This window comes from Lycium ferocissimum, chromosome 1 (genome assembly GCF_029784015.1).
Source record: "Lycium ferocissimum isolate CSIRO_LF1 chromosome 1, AGI_CSIRO_Lferr_CH_V1, whole genome shotgun sequence".
NCBI classification, from domain to species: Eukaryota; Viridiplantae; Streptophyta; class Magnoliopsida; order Solanales; family Solanaceae; genus Lycium; species Lycium ferocissimum.
Genome location: NC_081342.1, coordinates 71,781,134 through 71,803,929, shown reverse-complemented (window position 1 = coordinate 71,803,929; position 22,796 = coordinate 71,781,134). Strand labels below are relative to the sequence as shown.

General features: G+C 35.1%; 1 protein-coding gene across 1 annotated transcript in view; it reads left to right on the top strand.

Moving 5' to 3' along the window:
• The window catches only part of LOC132031262 (probable LRR receptor-like serine/threonine-protein kinase At3g47570), a 5,321-nt gene extending 4,854 nt beyond the window's left edge, over window positions 1-467 (top strand). Inside the window, exon 2 of the mRNA XM_059421156.1 lies at window positions 106-467. Coding sequence (XP_059277139.1) covers window positions 106-446 — 341 coding nt within the window. The 3' untranslated portion in view covers window positions 447-467. The remainder of the gene's footprint in view (window positions 1-105) is intronic.
• Window positions 468-22,796: the final 22,329 nt, after the last annotated feature.

Below are 22,796 nucleotides of genomic sequence, written 5' to 3'. Positions count from 1 at the left end.
TTATATTGCACCAGGTAAGTAATCTCTTAATTAATTGCTTTTGAATATTTCTCTTTCCTTTTTTCAACCAGTATATGCTGAATTTTGAAAATTGACTAATTGCAGAGTATGGACTGGAGGGATTGGTGTCAACAAAATGCGATGTTTATAGTTATGGGATCACGTTGATGGAAACATTTACACGGACAAAGCCTAGTGATGAAATGTTTGATGGAGATCTTAGCTTGAAGCAATGGGTGAGCAATTCACTCCCACATGCATTAATGGAAGTTGTCGATGCCAACTTAATAACACCACAGGATAATCACTTCATGAAAAAGTTAGATTGCGTAGTATCCATCATGAAAGTAGCAATAGATTGTTGCGTTGAATCTCCTGAGGGAAGGATGGACATGAAAGATGTTGTAGCGAGCTTAAAGATGATTCAGATTCAATATCTTGCATGATATCGTTCTTATAAGAAACTTTTCTTCTAAATCATCTCATGTTTTGCAATAATATTTAGCTTCAAGGCTATAATATTGTGTACTTCATAACATAGAGTATTAATGGTATGTATACATCTTTTTCTTTAATAGAACTCAATAACTTGTAATGCTTTTTATAAAAAGAAATATACTATATTATGTCCAGCTTTCCTCCTAGTGGTACTCTTTTAGTTTCTTCTTGTGAAACTTCACTAAAAAAATCATTTCACAAAATCACCTACAGGTTCAAATTTCAAAGCACAGAAACAAAAGTTCAGTTGTTAAGATTCTTTCAAGGCTCAATATAAATTATTTCAATTGCACTCAAACTATATCATGATTCCCGCCATTTAACAATGTATAACCCAACGGGTGACTCAACTTGCCTATAAAAGGCATTTTTGCAGAAGCAAACATAGACTGCGAAGATACTCTAAAAAAAACTTGCGCCTCCTTTCAGTTAAAACTTTCCTTCATTTCTCTTAGGTGACTTCTTCCAAAATCTCATTTTTAATTTTGTTGGGTTGAGTTCTTGTGATATAAGAAATCAAAGAGTGCAATTTTGATTTCCAGAGTAGGCATTATATTCTTTTTTGATGATAAGGGAACCCGCAACCGCTACCGTTTGGGTGCGCACAGGGTAAACCCCGCTCCTGTGTAATAGCCCGCAAACCACACAGGAGAGATAACCCGCACTAGGCAAGCCATGTGCGACGAGCTCGACCTAGAAGGCAAATCCCCTACTTTTATAGGCAGGGGGTTTCGAACTTGAGACCTCCATTTCAAACCTTGGGATGGACTTTCCCATTAACCACTTGCACAGTGTGGGGAGAATTGCTATCCTAAACATAGTTTCCTGAAAGCGCCTTGCCTATTCGTTCTGTGCTTTCCATCTAATTCTCTTTTACTATTTTCTCTCTTTTGTTTATTAAATTTGTCTTGCATAAAGTTACTTTATTATATTATTTTGAATATTCTACCACATGAGGGACTTTTCCTTTTGTTAAAAAAATATTTGCCTAGTTTTTATAATTAATCTTCTATACTTAGTGTTAGAAAAATATGGTTTCAGAAGTGGGTAAGAAACAATCCGACTTTGATAGAGTAATCTCTATCTTTAAGGAATTTAAGCCTCACACTTCATTCTTTGTAGGGATGGTGGCAGAATTTCTCCATGATTTTACAAAATCTCCGAAATTCGAATACTAGCAATTAATTCAAATTTCCCATAAGAACAAAATGTTGTGATTTGTAATGAAAGTGAAAGGGAAAAAAATCTTATTCATATTTAGGAATAATCAGGTATTTATAATACCTAAGTGTCAGTTCAAACCAACACATACATCTCTTACAAATAGGTACCTTTTAGTTTAAACCTTTTAGGAATAGGTACCTTTTCAATCGCAACCAGTCATTTTAATGACTGAAAACATATTCACCAAAACCTCTTCTTAATACTTCCCCATCAATCATTAACTAATACTACCAATCCCCCACTTAGTTAGTGATTGATGATATTTATGAGATTTATGCATAAAGTAGGTCTCTTTCGAGTTGAACCTTCTACTTGTATAAACGATTCAAATCCTTGTCGGAATTGATAGTTAGATTAATTTCTATTGAACTACAATTCCTTAATGACAAAGACGGAAAAGTTTTATATAGGTAAATTGTCAAGACCCAGCCCCGTAGGCCGTGACTAGTGCCCGGCGGGCACCGTGCCCTTTATCAATTATAATCGAGATCATGGCAAATATAATGAAAACTTATACGTACAGAAAGGCATGACACCGCGCACACATATATATACATATATCATATATACAACCTGGAGATATACAGAACACAAATGCAACCAAACAGTGCTACCCACAACCCATGTTTATGTCTACAGGCCTCTAACAGTAATAACAGAACCATATGACGGGACAGGGCCCCGCCGTACCCTGAATAAATAAATACACATATAACAAAAGGGTCTCTACCAAAATGCGGAGCTCGGTCAAGGAGCTCTCCAAAATAGGCGAGTAGGGATCCTAAGGCGGCGGCTCACCCAAACGAGTATCTATACCTGCGCGGCATGAAACGCAGCCCCCGAAGAAAGGGGGGTCAGTACGAAATATGTACTGAGCATGTAAAGCACGGAATACAATAAATAGAACCATAACTGAACTGGACTATATCGAAATAAGTATTGAAATCAGGAAACCAAAAACTCGCCTGTGAATCATATACCATGTATGTCCATATCATATCATCAAGTCATTATGCACATATAACGTACCCGGCCCTCCAGTGAGGGACTCGGTAAATAAATCATATAAACATCATGTATAGTAATCATGTAATCATATGCATATGCCGTACCCGGCCCTCTAGTGAGGGACTCGGTGAAGGATCATCAAACGCCATCCTGGCCGCCATCCCCATATCATCACATCATCATATCATCATATATATACGTATAGCGTACCCGGCCCTCTAGTGAGGGGCTCGGTGAAAGAGGTAACAACCATATGCACGAGCAGATTAGTGAGGAGCCATATGCACACAAATCATTTCAAGACTCGATAGGATAAAATAAATTAAGCGAACAATCATTTAAGAATCGGAACAATAGTTGCGTCAAATACCTTTCGGACGTTACTCGGAACATGTCAACCGGACTTAGAAATCATAATTACATATCGAAGTCATATGCATAACAATCCTTATTTAAAATGCATAAATCATAATCCTAAACTTACCAAATAAGTAGGGAATCCATACTCGGAAGTCAAGATGAAAATAGTACTGAATCTTTCTTAAAGGTCATTAAGGATAATCATAGAAAAGCCGCGGGCCCCACGGACGGGTGCCGACCCCATCCGAGCCCGGCTACGAGAATTAGGGGAATGTTATGTCTTATGAAGTTACCTATTATGTTTCGGGGCGATCCGAGCTCATTTGCAAAAGTTACGAGCGTTCGAAGTTTCGGCGTCTTTTAAGAGTAAAATTCTTACCAAACTCTTGAACTTTCCATCAAATGAAAACATAAGTACTTTAGTTAGGCTACATTAAACGAGCAAATCTTAAGAAGCGAATAAGATGCGTATATAAGCTCGGATCTCAAGAGTGGAGTCACCCCGAAGCTCGTATCACAACCTAATTAAAACTAGGACATGCCAAACGAAGAAAGGGTGAGCTTTACATACCTCGTCTATCCTCGAAGCTAATCAAAATCTCAAGTCTCGGGCACTCCAAGATCTATATAACGCCAACATATCAAACATTAGCTATAAGCATTTAGGCATTCAATTCCAAACGAACATTAAATTCTACAGAAATTTTGGCAGCACTTCCCCTGTAAATACAACACCCCGAGAATTCAACTCGGCTAAATTCAACAACAACCAAACCAACAACCAAACTACAACATCAATAATCAATTCACAATACATTCCAACATTAATAGTTCTTTCTACATGACTTCACCAACATTCATAATATTCCAACAACATTCAACAACACTCATGATATACTCACTTCAACTACTTACGTTCAATCTAATATCCGCGTTTATACATTCGATTACTAATCCAAAACCATTCAAACAATATTCAAGAACGTTTTAAACAATTCATACAATTTTCCAAACAACTCAAATAAGGCTCCAACCCACCTGAATTGGTCTCCAAACCCGAAAACAACACCAAACACATTCTTTTCTTCCAAATTCATAATTTACACCAATAATCCACACATTAGCAATGCAATTCCCATAATTACAAAAATTACATAAAATTCGCATAAATTTCCAAATCATCCCATAACTAATATAACATTATTTTGAGTCATTAAACTTGCATTTTTCCTCATAAAATCCATAGCGACGATAACGAAAATACTAACGACGATTTGTTCATTCACAACTACACAAAAGGGGACATTTTCGGCCAACACCATACAAACACCCATAGATGATTTCCATTATTTTCTCCACACTACAACAATCAAAACATGCCAACTAATATTAATTCATTACTTTTAACACAACATACACACACGCGGCCAATCACCACATACACGGCCTCACTTCAACTCAACTTCTATCATGAATTTCTTCCTTTTTATCATACTACAACACATATAAACCATTCATAACACATAAAACAAGATTAAAACTCACCTTTCTTCTTCAACTTCTCAACTTGCCTAAAGTGGTGGATGACGAAAACAAGTAATCTATCGCTTGAAACAACACTTCCACGTTAACGAGCACCCTTCAATTAGCAAGTTTGCTTGAAGAATTTATTTTTTGATGGCTTGATTTTTGGTCTTGAATTTTAGGGAGGTGGCCGAACCCCTCTTTGTTCTTGCTCTCTCAAGGCTTCTTGATTTTTCTTGAAAACTCTTAAGTGTTGAAGTGAGTAATAAGATGACCAAGTCATCTTTTAATACACCACATTTTTACCATCCATGTGGCCATGGCCCACACCAAGGTGGCCGGCCACATGGTGTGTTATTTCTTTTTTTTTTTCTTTTTTTTTCCACTTTCCAAAAATAGCATACTTACTAAAAATGGAATTTAACCCCCAAATGTTTCCTTAACATTTCCATACCATTAAGATCATACACAACTTAAGCTTTTGAAACAAACAAAAGTCCCTCGGGATAGTCTTGTCCCTAGCTTATCGTGGTTGACTCGGATTATCCCGACGTACAAAATACGGGATATAACATAAATCATACCAACTTCACAACTTGTTCACCGTGAGTTTTAGCACCCAATTATGGCCTTGTGCTACCTCCTGAATTCATAAACACCTTACCAATTCCGTCTCCCAACTTTGGCCGAAGCGGCACCACTTCAAGTGTTTGTATAGGTGAAGTTTTAAACCAAGTCCTTATCTTGGACTTACCAAGTCCTCACCCCGGAATTTACTTAGTTGTTAATCCGAACTCTGGTTTCTTTATTAAGTGTACTTTTGTACTCACCCTCCTTATTCTAAGTACCAAATTCTATTACGTGCTAACCATCACAGAATAACTTGTTGTTACCTTTTGAACCTTTAGTATTGTCGCAGAGCAATATTAGAGGTAAGGTTCCCATTACCCGTTAGTTCTATAATCATACCTCTCGAGAGCATTTTATACATCAATGGGTCGGCATAGTTGTTTAGACATGACATAAACAACTGGTGATAATTCCGCCAACATTCAGTTGTCTTATTCAAGCAATAAGTCTAGATTTTCCATTTTTTCTAAATGCCTTAGACATAATTGCTTCACTATCATAGTGCAAACAGGACAATTGACTACCGTTGTGGCCACAACTTTATAATTACTTTTCCAGCCATTTGTCTCTCTTTCTGCATCTATAAATTCCAATTTCATGAATAAATGAGTAACCCATGTATGTTTCTTAGAAGCTCATGAAATTGCTTCTCCACCCAAAACAGAATCCGGTCAGACGCTAACCTATTATCATTTAGACTAGTTATCCAACTAGCATCACAAAATCCTTCAATATTGTAGACATTCCTTTTAAGATAACCAAGTATACTTATGATACTTCTCAAATGTTCACTTCTAGGATTATGAGCATATTTCGATATAGCAAAGTCAAAATCTAGTGCAAATAAATTACCACTGCACCAGTATAGTCTTATTGACTAATAAATCTTTCTGAGTTCCCAATCAATTTATAAAACCATCAAATTGAGTATCAATCCAATTGATTAAATACCTTGGAAAGAACCTTTTCAATGTATTAATATTCACATAAAATGTAACCCCCACTACATTTTTAATTTTGATACCTAAGATATTGTATCAACTTCTCTCAAATCTTTCATCTTAACTTGAGAGTTCAAAACTTCTTAATTTCATTCTTTCCTTTCATATTAGTTCTTGTGGCATGTCACCAACATAAAAATATACTATCACTTTGTAATCCTTTGTGAAACTGAAATCCATTTATCTGCTCCATTATTTTTAAAATCATTTGATAAAATTATCTTATCAAATTTTCATACATTTTGGAGCTTGTCCATACAACGACCTAAAGTCATTTCTTCTCGTTTCTCCAGAAATCTCCAGAAATCAATGGGGAAAAGAATAAAGTATCACCCACATAGAGAAATAAAGAAAAATTTATGAAGGAAAAGAGCATCAGTCTTCAGCCATGACTTCATCAGCCATCTTCCCCTCCCTTCTCTTTTCAGCCATAAATTGCTGCACTAATTCTTTAGTTATCTCCATAACCATTTTCAATCAAGCTATGCGCCTATGGCATGATAAAAAAGTTAGACTAATCTTTTTTTTTTTTTTTTTTGGGTACCCGTTATTTTAATTTCAAGAACAATTTTTTTCTCGTTTTGATGAGTTCGTCTACAAGGTCTTTTAATTTTATGAAACACAACACCATTTGGTTAAATAAGGTGATGATTGTGGACTTACGGTGATGGTAAATGAAAAAGAAAGTGAATCGCAGAGATGATAGCGCCTGGTAAATGAACAAGGTGGTGGTGAGTGAAATGAAGAGGAGAAGAAACAAATCTCTGACCGAGTCCGGAACCAAAATGATCCAATAAAAAATCAATTGAACCAAAATACCCTAAGAAAAAAAAGGGACACCAAAATACCTTTAACGCACCTTTTTTATGCTTTATGTAAAAAGGTGTTAACGGCCCCCGTTAACATTCGTTACCCTAGCTTTTTTAAAAAAAAAGTTCAAAAAAAAAAAAAAACTTGCATAGCGCAGTAAATAGACGCGCTATGTGAACGCAATTATCAATGCTTCAACAATTTCTGACAAGATTGTTGTATTATAATTTTGTTGCCAACTTTCTGACAAATGGCATCATTGTAAGTATTACTTCTTCCGTTTCAATTTATATGAACTTATTTGACTAGGCAAGACGTTTAAAAAAGAGTGAAGACTTTTAAAACTTATGGTTCAAAAAAAGTCTTGAATATTTGTGTAGCTGTAAATCATTTCATAAAGTGAATTTGTTTCCAAATTAGGAAAGAGGTCATTCATTTTGACACGAACTAAAAGGAAACAGGTTCACATAAATTGAAACAGAGGGAGTATAATTTTGTTGTCTTAGAAAATGATTATAATTCTTTTCTAAGTATTATATTTTCGGTTGCCTAAGACACTTAAATTAATAAGGAGGGGAAGTTATTTTTCGTAAGCATAAGCTAAGTATTATTTTTGACTGTCTTAGAAAATGATTATAATTATTTTCTAAAAATAAATATGAGCCACTTAAATTGATACCGAGATAATTATAATTATTTTCTTATAAAAAATGTAACACGATTAAATTGATACGGAGGGATATTATTTTTTTCGAAGCATAAGTTAAGTGTTATATTTTTTTATTGTCATAGAAAATGAAAATAATTATTTTCTAAATCTTACATCATCGGTTGGTTTAAAAAATGATTAAATTATTTTTCTAAAAAGAAAACCAAGACACTTCAATTGATATGAATTTGGGATATTTTTTCGTAGGCATAAGCTAATTTTATATGTTTGGTTATCTTAAAATTTAATTATAATTATTTTTATAAAAATGTAAGACACTTAAATTGACATGAAGGGGATATTATTTCGAAGCATAAGCTAAGTGTTATATTTCTTGTTGTCATAGAAAATGATTATGATTATTTTCTAAATCTTATATCTTCGGTTGTTTTAAAAATGATTAAATTATTTTCTAAAAAGAAAAGCAAAACACTTAAATTGATACGAATGGGATATTTTTTTCGCAAGCATAAGCCAAATCTTATATTTTTGGTTGTCTTTAAAAAATCTACAATTATTTTCTATAAAAGAAAGTAGACACTTAAATTGATAGAGAAAGGATATTGTTTTTCCTAAGCATATGCTAGGTATTATAATTTTATTATCGTAGAAATGATTATAATTATTTCTGAATATTGCATTTTTTGTTGCCTTAAAAAATAATTATAATTATTTCTAAAAAGAAAAGTAAGACACTTAATTAATACGGAGGGGATATTATGTTTCATAAGCTAAGTCTCTTTTTGGTTGTCTTAGAAAATGATTATAATTATTTTCTAAAAAGAAGTATAAAGCACTTAAAATGTTACAAAGATGTTATTATTTTCTTAAGTATAAGTAACTATAACTTATATGTTTGGTTATCTTATAAATAAGTATAAATATTTTTTATAAAAAAAAAGTAAGACGCTTAAATTAATACGAGTGATATTATTTTTTCTAAGCATAAGCTAAGTGTTATATTTTTGGTTGTCTTAGAAATGATTATAATTATTTTTTAGAAAGAAAAGTAAGACATATAAATTAATACGATGGGATAAGTATATATATTTTTTTAGAAAATATCTATGATCTTTTTTAAGACAATCAATAAATATAAAACTTAGCTCATTAATGATGCAACGCAAATAGACACGACAAACCTTCATTAATACCCCCTCTGTTTCAATTTATGTGAACCTATTTCATTTTTAATTTGTGTCAAAAAGAATGACCCCTTTCCATATTTGAAAACAATTTACTTTTATGCAATGATTTATAGCCACACAAAATATATGTGCCTCATTTTACGCCACAAGTTCAAAAGTTTTTTTTTTTCTTAAACTCCGTACCCATTCAAATAGGTTCACATAAATTAAAACAGAGGGAGTATATAAGTTGATGCCTTAGCCTATCAAAAAATTTGTCTTTGCATAGCGCATCTATTTGTTGCGTTATGCAAGGTTCTTTTTGTTTTTTTAAAGCTCGGGTAACGAATGTTAACGGGGGACGTTAACACCTTTTCACATAACGCATAAAAAAGGTGCGTTAAAGGTATTTTGGTCTCCCTTTTTTGCCTTGGGGTATTTTGGTTTAATTGGTTTTTTACTGAGTCATTTTGGTTCCGGACTCTCTCTGATTTGGACAACTTTTTAGTAGTAATTGCCATGTGTCATTTTCTGATTAGCTTCTTTTCCATGTGACAGCGTGTGTGAATCACGCACTTAATTATTATGAGAGATTGTTAGTTGCATGTCTAATGGGTATAGTTTGGCTAGAGCTTAAGTGTTCAATAGGTATAATCTTTAGTTTAAGTGCCTAGATGGAAAATATTGACAAGTTCAAGTGGCTATTTTATTTAATACCTTATTGATACTTCCTTCAACTAAAACATAGTTTCCTTGGGAAGAAATAAAAATCTGAATTTAAATTCTTATTTTCAGTAAGTCTTTCACTCCTCCTAAGTTCAATAGGAGATTCAATCTCTTTTCTTTATCCAAAGAAGAAACAAGTTTCATATTACATATTGTCCAGAGTCAATAAACTCTTATTCACAATTACCGTAGTAACATTTTGACTTACTACATCCTGAATTGTCGTTGTAGTACTATCTTGGTTTACATTCCGATTAGAGGTTTCAATATTTATAAATAAATATATTTTTTTTTCACCGGCAAGTATTTCACTTCCTCAATCACTTCGTAGAGTTTTAATTTTCCTTTCCAATGACTTTCAACTAATCCTTGGTAACCCTAAAACATTTCAACAATTTGATCTTTTGTTCTTATCAAACTAACATATGTATATCTTTATTAACTCAAAAGATATATTCATATTATTTTCATGATCTCAAGAATAATTTTCAAGTATTAATGCAAGTCTAGTTCAAGTTTTACTATCTTGGAAATAATCACATAATTTCATACATGCTATCAAATGGTATACCAACTAATTTTTTTTTTTATGGCACACAAATAGAATATATACTTTGAGATCATCAGATAATAAACATCTACCCAACACTTCACTAAACCAAAAAGGGTAGAAATAAATAAATTAGACAATAGAGTTAAAGTAATAGAACCCGGTTATACTGGCCGAAATTATAATTCCATTGCAACTTGACGTCTTTGCCATGAACCATATCAACATGACTTTAATTCGAAATGGCTTAATACCTAGATGGACCCTTAAACTTGGCATGTTTTGTAAGATAGGCATATAAACTTACAAGGTGACCAGATAGACACTTAAACTTACTCAAAGTGTATTTTTCAAGTTTTCCAGTTGTTTTGAAAACAAAAACTATATTTTTCAAACACTCACAATTTTCATGGCCAAACAAGCCCTAAATATATCACAAAATATTTTTTTAAAATGCAAAAATAAGGCAAACGCATATACATGAGACTATAAATGTGCACTTAAACCAATAAATACTCGCTAATCGCAATTTTGCAATTCTTTCAATTAACTCGGATTTTTTTTTTTTACACTTGAATAATTAAAAAACAATAACTTTAACCAATAAAAATCCTTAAAAAAAGAAATTTCAAATTAAGAAATTTCTTTTTTTTAAGGATTTTCTTCTCGGCTTTACAGTTTTCTTAATTTGAAATTTCTTTTTTTAAGGATTTTTATTGGTTAAAGTTATTGTTTTTTAATTATTCAAGTGTAAAAAAAAAATCCGAATTAATTGAAAGCTGTAAAATTGCGATTAGCGAGTATTTATTGGTTTAAGTGCACATTTATAGTCTCATGTATATGCATTTGCCTTATTTTTGCATTTTAAAAAAAAAATATTTTGTGATATATTTAGGGCTTGTTTGGCCATGAAAATTGTGAGTGTTTGAAAAATATAGTTTTTGTTTTCAAAACAATTGGAAAACTTGAAAATACACTTTGAGAAGTTTTAAGTTGCCTATCCTGTCATCTTGTGTTTTATATGCCTATCTTACAAAACATGCCAAGTTTAAGGGTCCATCTAGGTATTAAGCCATTCGAAATCATGTGTTCTCCATTAAAGGCATACTGGTACACTATTGAGAACTGAGAATATTTGAGCCAAAACATTTATATAACCTCAATTTGGCAGTACAAAAGTTTTCACAGTCTCTCTGTTTCCTTTCTTCTTAGAAGACCAAAGAAAATCAACATGTATTATTTAGTGCTTTCTTTGTCAATCCTTCGAACACCTTATATTAGTTAATTCAATACAGCCACTAAAACAATTTGTTGGCTTCAAGTCACTAGGACGTAGGCAAGTAGTGATACCAAAGTCAAAAACTCCAAACTCCATAGCCACGATCAACTTTTTTTCCTTAAAAAAAAGATCTTTGAAATTCTTTTCGAATAACAGTGCAGCAACAAATATTGCGATTTGCAATATACAAGTTTTACAAACACAATCAGTAAAACAACTTTTGATACACAGTATCGTTTTTCCTTTCTGTTGACCACTCTTTCAATTAAATTCCTTAAGATTATTAGAAAAATATGGTTTCAGAATTGGGGAAGAAATAATCCTATTTGATAGAGAAATCTCTGTCCTTGAGGAATTTAAGCCTCCCACTTCATTCTTTGCAAAGATGGTGGCAGAATTCCTCCAGGATTTTACAAAGATTCCGACATTCGAATACCAGCAATTAATTCAAATTTTCCACAAGAACAGAATGTTGTGATTTGTAATGAACGTGAAAGAGAAAGAAAAAATCTTATTCATATTTAGGAATAATCAGGTATTTATAATACCTACGTTTACGTTCAAACCAACAGATACATCGCTTAGGAATATGTATCTTTTAGTTTAAACCTTTTAGGAATGGGTACCGTTTTAATGGCAACCAGTCATTAAAACATATTCACCAAGACCTCTTCTCGAAAGTTCCCCATCAATCATTAACTAATACTAAGACTTAGAATCTTGATTCGCTTTGCTTGTTGCGTCGAATCCCCTAAATTGACATGAAAGATGATCAAGATTCAACTTATTGCATGTTGAGCACAAATTTACCTACGTGGAATTCATTCTTTTAAATTTCAAAGCACAGCCAACAAAAAAAAAGAGAGAAGTTCAGTTGTTAAGATTCTTTCAAGGCTCATTTATAGAAAATTAATGGCACAATAAAATTTTCAATTCATAAAGTCGGTAATCTACCTATATAGAATAAGAGAGGCAAAAGTATAATATGATGGCAAGTGTCATCACCAGATAATTCATATTTAATAAATAAAATAAAATCATAAATACAACAAAAAATAAAAACAAAAAAATTAAAAAAACTAACATACCAAGTGTAATCCCCGCAAAATTTCTCTTTAAAAATACTAAATAAAAATATAAAAACTGCAAACTTACGGATACTACTAAAAAATTAATCACGTTTTTAAAAAACAAAAAAAAAAAGTTCCTTTTTATAGCAACTACTCCTTATTTACAGCAATTTTTGGTTAGTTTTTGTCTACTACTGTGATTAAAATATTTTTAAGAAATTAAAAACTGCCAATCCACAATTTGTTTTTAAACTACCCTCGCTTCCCTCATTCCCCCTCAATCATAAACAGTTTATCCTTCTTTTGAACCCAGAAGTCTATTGAATAAGAGAGGCAAAAGCATGATGTAATGACAAGTGTTATCACCATATAATTCATATTTAATAAATAAAATAAAATCATAAACATAGCAAAAAATGAAAAGAAAAAAACAAAAACAATAACATTAAATGGTAAGAGTGCCTGTTGTGAACCAAGCTTTACATAAGGGCCAATGGCCTAGAAGTGATAAATAATTAAGACTGATCCAGTTGAAGATATTGGGCCGAATAAAATGTTAGAGAGTTTTGTTTGTGATCCAGCCTAATTAGTAATTGGTTAAAAAGGGACAAGGGGTAAGATAGAACGATTTATACGTATTCTGTAGAAGAAACTGTCTGTTCCTCTCATCCCCTTTCTCCTAGTCTATCTTCTCATCTCCATTCTTATCTCTATCCTTAATTACTTATTATTTCAGTATAATCCATATTGTAATTCAATAGTTTGAGTGTTGCAGTTGTTATTTGGTTATCAGTGAATATATATATTTGTATTGAGAATTTGAACCTGCTGTGTTACCAGAGACCCAGGTATGCCCTTTTGCTGAGCAGGGGAGCATCTCCATCTCACTTGCAATTCAATCTGATCGTATTGCTGAAAACTCTGAGATGGACCACGTGTTTGATAAGATGCCTGAGAAGTGTTTTGAAGTAGATTCCTTGGACAATGACCCTAATGAAAGTAATATTGAGATTGGAACTCTTGAATATATGGAAACACCTCAGGTTGGAAGTGTAAAATCAGTAGAGGTAGCAGAATTGATACAAGAGCATTCTTCCATTACTGAAGATCAGTTGTTCAAAGAACTTCCACTTACAGTAGTGCGCTCCGACACTCATGATCTTAACGCTGTTTTCCATGAGGGTGGACATTTTGCAACTATAGTAGTCAAGATGTACGATGATAGCTTCTGCGGAAATGCAGCTTTGCACACCAAGGTACCTGCTACCATGTTGGAAGATGCAAACGAATCTAGTATCAAGGAAGCAGAAAATTCACTAGATAATGTGGCCTTGTTAGGGGAATCTCCTAAATGGGATACATCTGGATTTTTGGTTCCTTTTGCTGGCTAACAAACTGTGATGTCAGATGCAAGTGTAAAATTTGCTGAACTCGAATATTCATTTGATGGTGCCTTATGGCTTCGCATAGTTCCATGTTTACAGAGTTCTCTTGAAGAAATTTGTGTGGCTAAACAAAATAGGGTGTTGCTTTACCTTGACTTTAGCTTACACAAAAGTTTTTGGGTTGATATATACTGGGCAGGAGCGAAATATTTCTGGATTCCTGTTCCTAAATCGAGAGAGCATGCTATGGATGGGAAAATATGGAGAGTTCTCTAGGCATTTGTTGAAAGTTACTCCAAGCAGTCACCAGATATTCGGGTCAATAAAGTTGTTAAACTCTTGTTTGCTATGTTTGATCTAGTTCATAAATCAAGGACTACTTCGTCGTATATTGTAACTGCTGGTCCTTATCTTGATTGTGATGCCCTTCCTTTTGATAATGTATTAAATCATTTATTGGTCTCTCTTTGTATACAAACTATTCAACCTCGGCTGCCACGGCCACTTCCAAAACCACCTTTCTCAACTTTATTATTGGAATTCCTAGCCCAAGTGGCACAATCTATTGAAATAGCAGAGGAACTCGGCTTCGATGGGCTTGTCATAGTTAGTGGAGATGATTCCAGTACAAACGCTCATTTTGTTGCTACACACTTTGGTAGTATATTGCAGCCTACAACAGTTGTACTTGCTGTCATGTTACAGGAGCGGAAAGTATTAGAATTAAGAAGTGAATATAAGGCGATGCTTCAAGCGGTGCACCCTACTGGTTACATATTTTATGATGTCATTGAGATGGTAGAGTTGGTTGCATGCCATAGATTACGTCATGGCTTAGTTGCAATGAAGAGATTTGGTGGAGAGAAAGCTTCTAAAATTGTTCATCAGTACTTCAAGGTGGATAATTTTAGTTTCGACAGGTTTGAGCATATTAAGGAGTATTGTCTGTATCATATTTCAAGTGCTTCCGGAGCTCCTTTTGATCCTAGTAGTACTATTGATGCAATTCTTGGCATCCCATTATCTGATACTAATACCTATAGTTTGGCCTATTTTGTAAATATTTCATTTGATAGAGAAGGAATTGATGCTAAGGAAGAATGGAGTGAGAAGGGCATTAATGCAGATCCTGTTAGCCATATTCGTGAGCTACTGTTGGAAAGTATGACAAATATCCCTCCTGGTGCCTCCAGTAATGTTTCTAAGCTTAAAACCATGCTATATGGAAGTTTGAGTGACATCATAATTAGGTGCTTTACTGTTTTGGACACATCTCAATTTATTCAACATATTTGCCATGTTATCCCGTACGAAATGGGTGTTGTCTAGAAGCCAAGCAAGAATGATGAAGCCAAGTCTGTAATACTCCAAGCTGACAACCAACTCACGCTATTGTTCCTAAATGTTTTCCCCTGGTGTAGCCAAGGGATTTATATTACTCCAAGTTGCCGGATGAAGTTTCATGACATGAAACTTGAGGACAAGGTCTTTTTGGGGGCGGAAATATTGTTGTGAACCAAGCTTTACATAAGGGCCAATGGGCTAGAAGTGATAAATAATTAAGACTGATCCAGTTGAAGATATTAGGCCGTGAAAAATGTTAGAGAGTTTTGTTTGTGATCCAGCCCAATTAGTAACTGGTTAAAAAGGGACAAGGGGTAAGATAGAACGGTTTATGCGTATTCTGTAGAAGAAACTGTTTGTTCCTCTCATCCCCTTTCTTTTAGTCGAACTTCTCATCTCCATTCTTATCTCTATCCTTAATTACTTATTATTTCAGTATAATCCATATTGAAATTCAATAGTTTGGGTGTTGCAGTTGTTATTTGGTTATCAGTGAATATATATGTTTGTATTGAGAATTCGGTTTGTTTCAGTGCCAAAGTTTTACATTGCTATCCCATCATCCATATCAAAATTTAAGACTAATGGAAGAAAACTGATTCGTATCACCTAAAGCATCTTTAATCGTAGATTGTAAGTTAATACAAAAGAAAGTTATTTGCACATATTGATAAATATCAAAATAGAAAGTCATTTTGGTAATGCTTTAAATATTCATCAATTTTTCATTAAATTTTCACTTAACTATTTCAATATCCATGGAGTTGAGAAGTAGTTCAGATTACACCTAAGGATTAGAATTGATATTACAACTGATGTCAAATGTTTCTTTTCTGTAGTGATCAGGAGAACGGGTCATTTTTACTAGGCATGATCTTTTAATCTTCATGTTGTCATTTATTATGCAGTTGCACATTTCCAACAAAGAAGAAGATCAAATTTTAAACCTGCTATAGTACATTTTTTGTATTTTGTAAAGCTCTTTTACATTGCTTGAAAAATCAAAGAGGTGAATGGGTGAGCTTTGATATAAGCATGTGATAGAAACAATTACTTGAGTACTATAGAAAAATACAATGACAATTTTTTAAAATTATGATGAGAAAAGTCGATACATATAAATATTACATAATAAAAAACTTACTGATTAATAAAGCTAAAAAAATTAAACAATGAAAGAATTTCAAGGAACATATTTAAAATTTAAATTCACATGTAGGTATGATAATTAGCATTAAAACCCAAATTAATGTTGAAAATAAAGAGAAGGAAAAATTAATTCCCATATCTTAAATTAAACAAATAATTATAGAATTTAACTACGTTAATTGACAATTATTTTTCAATATCATATATTTTTTGAAATGTATCAATGGGATGTAAAAATATTATTTTTTTTCCATATGAAAACATCTAAAAATACTTGCTATTAAGTGTCAATTTAAATTTCTAATATAAAATTTTAATTTAAGTTTTACATCATTGACGACGTTAAATTTTGTTTTACTTGTACTTAATATTTCATAACTTTACCGATTTTATGTATGTCATGGAATATGACAAAAAAAAAATTATTATATCAAATAAATAAGATAATAAAATTTCATGATTAGTTTCTTTTAATACCTACCGCGCGTCGCGCGGGTACTAATTCTAGTGCAAATAAGAGTTCGGAATTGCATACCTAACATTGTTCGATTTAACAATTAGAGAGGATTTTGAAGTTTTTATCAATCTTTTTATGATCTTTTTGTTATCAAACTGTGTTCAGAACCGTAGGAAACAGAAACCAGAAACTGGAAAAAAAAATCCTAGAAAGTAAAAGAAAACAGAAACTGGGTAAAGTTGGAAAAAATTTCAAAAACAAAGAAATATCCGAGACCACAGAATTCACTGTGTGTCCTTAAGGAATTTAATCCCCTCACTTTGAAGTTTTCCAAATTGGGCTCCCTTCCTTTCCACTTTTCGTATGGAATAGATTGTGTTTGGCTATTGTCAAGCCCCGAACCATGGCCTGGGCGTAACACGGCACTCGGGCCTTGCTTGCATGTGTCCGGGCGAACCTCATGGCTTGCTTGTCAACATGGGCATCAAGACAATATAATCTATATGATGCAATTTAAATGAATCATGAAAATATAATTTGCGTAATAAAGTCTTGAAATTATCTCATAGCATGAAAATTCATGAAAACGTAATAGTCTGCAAACATGAAAGCATAACTGACTCTGTGAACTAATATCTGTCTATGAAACCTCTAAAACATGTCTGAATACTAACTACCAGGACATGGCCTTGGACTACCATAAACTGCATACTAATACAGACTCCATGTTGAACCCCGAGAGGAGTGGGACTCACCAATAAGCTGATAACTGAGGTGATCCTCTTGCTTGGCGTGTGTATGCTCCCGAAAATCGGTATCCGCACCGTGAAGTGCGGGCCCCAGCAAAAAAGAGACGTTAGTACATGGTGAATAGTACTAGTATGTAAAACCTGCTGAAATAACGAACATGGCACAACATGGGTATAGGACATGAACTGAAACTGAATGTAACTTAAACATGAGCATGAAACGTGAGTAAAGTCTAAAAACAGTAAATCAATGAAAATACATATATATAAAACTTCTTGTAACGTGGGGAATGCTATAGCGTAACCGACAACATGATCTGGTACTTGCGTCCTACCAGGAGAACACTTACACCTTGCCGGGGATATGAGATTTAAGTAATAATAAGCATGTAAGGATCAAACCGCATAATGAAGGTGTTGCCTCCTTCGACAACCCTTATCCTACGGTGGCAACGTAGTTTCGAGCTATCCGAGCCTTCTCGGTTAACTAAGCAATCCCAAAAACATGAACATGATATAGTTGGCTAAGAAGCCCATGATTTTCGTGAAATAACTTGTAAATAACTTGTAATCATGATTTCACGAAATAACTTGTAATATGGTTTCATGAAATATCTTGTAATATGGTTTCATGAGATAACTTGTCGTAGTCTTGCAAACATGTTCTTGATTCATGAGTAATAACAATAGTTCATAATTATATAAATAATTGACTTGAAAACATGCATGTAACTTGCTACATAAAATTATAAATTTTCATATAAACATAATGAGAACACATGAGGAAGAATCCATGATTCATGGATTAAGCTAGGGTTCCTAATAACCATAATGGAAGATTAGGAATACAATGACGAATATAGATACAAAATTCATGTACATAAATACACAACTATGGGCTACCAATATGTTGGGTTTAATGCCCTAGGGTTTGTACTTCATGAATATCAAGAAACGGAGCATGGGGAAGAACGTAGAGATTCCTGCATGTGGATGGAAGTTCTACATACCTTAGTCGCTCCAAAACTTGAATTAAAGACTTGAGCTTTGAAGAGGATTTCCAAAATCTTGAATTCTTGAACCTTGCAATGGGTTTTCTTGAAAACCCTAGTTTTAGGAATGATGATTTCTTATTTAGATCATTATAGTATGTGTTAGAATTGAGTTGGAATAATTAGAGTAAGCTTACCTTGGTGTTCTTGATGATGGGAGAGGGTAGGAAGTCGTTCTAGGGCTTGAAGGAATGAAAAATAATGATTAGGACTGGTATGGACGAATATATACTGTTCCGGAAAAATTAAATTTTCGGCCCAGTTAAATACTGGCCGTATTTTGAAATACGGGCCGTATTTTGAAATACGGTCCGTATTTTGACATATGGACTGCACTGCGTCTCTTCAGTAAAATGGCCATAACTCTTTGCAAAGATGTCCGTTTGACCCCCATAATATACCGTTGGAAAGGTATTTCAATGCTCTACAACTTTCATCAAGGAAGTTTTCCCAAATTCCAAATACGTTTTGAAATACGGATCGTAAAATGAAATACAGTCCGTATTTAACCATGTGACATCAAAATGTCAAATTCCAGAATGTTCAGAAATTCTTGGTTTCAGTTTACGATTTGAAATACGGGCCGTATTGTGAAATACGGTCCGTATTTAACCCTATGATATTCAACTGCCAAATTTCAGAATGCTCAGAAATCCTTGGTACCATTTTACGACTTGGTTTACGGCCCGTAAACTGAAATACGTCTACTGTTCATGGGCGTAAACCCCCATCTTATAACTGAACAGGAAAATTCCAATTCTCACATCCTTTATCTAATTCTCTAAGTCTAGGATCATAGTCAAAGCTTAGGTTAACGATACGAGGTGTTACAATATCTCCCCCTTTGGATCATTCGTCCTCGAATGATGGGTCATGGTTAAGAATATGGTTGGGCATGGCTTGAATACACGAATGTGAAGAAAACATGACATAAAACATGAGGCATGAAATGATGTGATAACATGAAAACATGGATACTCTGGCATGAGACATGAAACATGAGCGTTGGATACATGACGTGAGCGTGAAACATGAGACATAACATGACATGGGTTATAGAAAGTTACCTTGAGAGTTCTCTGCTTGCTGTTCAAACAAAAATGGGTACTTGGACTTCATATCCTCCTCGGCTTCCCGCGTAGCTTCCTCAACTTTCGACTCCTCCCACGGGACTTTCACCGAGGCTACTTCTTTAGTTCTCAACTTGCGAACACGACGGTCAAGAATGGCTACGGGGATCTCCTCATAAGTCAAACCATCCTTAACTGTTATAGTATCAACAGGAACAACCAACGACGGGTCCCCTACACATTTCCTCAACATGGACACATGAAACACAGGATGTACAGCAGCCAAATCTTGTGGCAACTCAAGTTCATATACTACTAGACCGACCATTCGCAGAATTCTATAAGGTCCAATATATCTGGGACTGAGCTTCCCTTTCTTGCCAAATCTCATAACACCTTTCATGGGTGAGACTTTAAGGAACACCCAATCATCAACTGAAAATTCTAAGTCCCTTCGCCTCATATCTGAGTAAGACTTCTGGCGACTCTGAGCCATTTTCAAACGCTCCTGTATTAACTTGACTTTCTCCATAGCCTGATAAACCAAGTCTGGTCCTAACAACTCTGCTTCACCAACTTCGAACCAACCAATCGGTGATCTACACCTTCGCCCATACGAGCTTCAAACGTGCCATCCCAATGCTAGCATGATAACCGTTATTATAGGAAAACTCGATGAGAGGCAAGTAATCATCCCAATTACCTTTGAAATCCAAGACGCATGCTCTCAACATATCCTCCGTGGTCCGAATAGTATGCTGCCCGGCCATCCGTACGCGGATGAAAAGCCGTGCCGAGGTTCACCTTGGTACCCAATCCTTTCGAAAGGATTTTAAGTTCGCCGTGAACCGAGCACCACGATCCGAAATAATGAACACCGGGGTCCCATGCAACCGACAATTTCATTAACATACAAATGCTTGGCATAATCTTCGCTCGAATCCGTGGTCTTGATCGGTAAAAAGTGCGCCGACTTAGTAAGTGCTCGTCAACGATCACCCAAATAGAGTCATGTCTCTCTACCGAACGAGGTAGACCCGATACAAAGTCCATATTGATCATTTCCCATTTCCGCATTGTGAATATTAATATTCGAGCCAAGCCACCAGGCCTCTCGGTGTTCGGCTTTCTGGCGACAATTCGGACACTTAGCTACAAAATCTGCCACATTCTTCTTCATATCGTTCCACCAGTAAATCTCCTTAAGATCATGATACATTTTAGTGGAACCTGGGTGAATGGAATACCTAGAATTGTGAGCTTCTGACATGATTCGCTCTCCGAGCCCATCTACATCTGGAACACACAATCTACCTCGGTACCTCAAGGTACCATCATCTCCCCCTTGTTCGAAAGCCGTCGTCTTATACTTGTGAATCCCCTTTCAACCGCAACAAGTAGGGATCATTAAAGCGTTTCTCCCGACTTCAACGACTAAAGAGGAAAGAGCCCTATTCTGAACAACCACACCACCATCCTCGGAGTCCAAAAGTCAAACTCCAAGATTGGCCAAACGGTGAACTTCCTTTGTCATAACTCTCTTATCTACGTCCACGTGGGCTAAACTTCCCCATGAAACGCCGACTAAGAGCATCACACAACATTCGCTTTCCCCGGATGGTAAAGAATATCCACATCGTAATCCTTTAGCAATTCGAGCCATCTCCTTTGCCTAAGATTTAGCTCCCTTTGCTTGAAAATATACTGTAGGCTTTTATGATCTGTGAAAATATCAACATGCACTCCATACAAATAATGACGCCATATCTTAAGTGCAAAAACTACAGCTGCTAACTCTAGGTCATGAGTTGGATAATTCTTTTCGTGAACCTTGAGCTGACGAGATGCATAAGCTACAACCTTACCATGCTGCATTAAGACACATCCGAGACCAAATCCTGAAGCATCACAATAAACCACGAACCCTTCGGTTCCCTCTGGTAGAGTCAAAATTGTCGCAGACGTCAATCTCCTTTTCAATTCCTTGAAACTGCGCTCACAGGCATCTGACCACTGAAATTTAACTTCCTTCTTCATCAGTTTGGTCAATGGTGCTGAAATAGACGAAAACTCCTCTACGAAACGTCGATAATAGCTTTCTTCAGACCCAAGAAACGGCGGATATCCGAAACCGACGCGGGTCCGGGCCAATTCTTAACGCCTCAATCTTCCGAGAGTCAACCCGAACACCCTCACCGTAAATCACATGACCTAAGTTAAGGCTATCGACTTCTGAGCCAAAATTCACACTTAGAGAATTTTGCATACAACTTCGGTCCCCGAGAGAATCAAGAACTATACGAAGGTGTTCTCGTACGGCCTCGCCTCACCACGGAGTAAACGAGGATATCATCTATGAAGACAATGACAAAGAGGTCGAGATATGGCTTCAAGACTCTATTCATGAGGTCCATAAATGTCGCCGGGGCATTGGTCAAATCGAAGGACATGACACGAATTCGAAATGACCATATCGGTTCTAAAGGCCGTCTTAGGAATATCTTGTCCCCTAACCTTAAGGCCTCGACGGTAACGACCGAGAGGTCTATCTTGGAGTAACATTGGGCACCCAGAAGCCGATCAAATAAGTCATCTATTCGTGGAAGAGGGTATTTGTTCTTGATCGTGACTTTATCGAGCCGGCGATAGTCAATGCACATACGCAAAGAACCATCTTTCTTGCGCACAAAAAAGGATCGGGGCACCCCGGAGAGATTTAGGTCGGATAAAACCCTTGTCTAGAAGATCTTTGAGCCGAGCCTTAAGCTCGTAATTCGGAGCCATCCTATAAGGTGGAATAGATATAGGTTTCGTACTCCGGGAGTAGGTCAATCGCGAAATCAATTTCCCTATCGAGGAATTCCGGAAGATCCTCGGGAAAGACTTCGGAAACTCATTAACAACTGAGACCGATCGAAGAGTCGGGGTCCGGGAAGCCGAATCCCTAACCCGAACGAGATGATAGATATAACCCTTAGACACCATTTTTCTTGCCTTCGAGGTAAGAAATAAACCTACCCTTAGGCTTCATCGAATCACCCTTCCACTCTAAGATCGGCTCATTAGGAAACTTG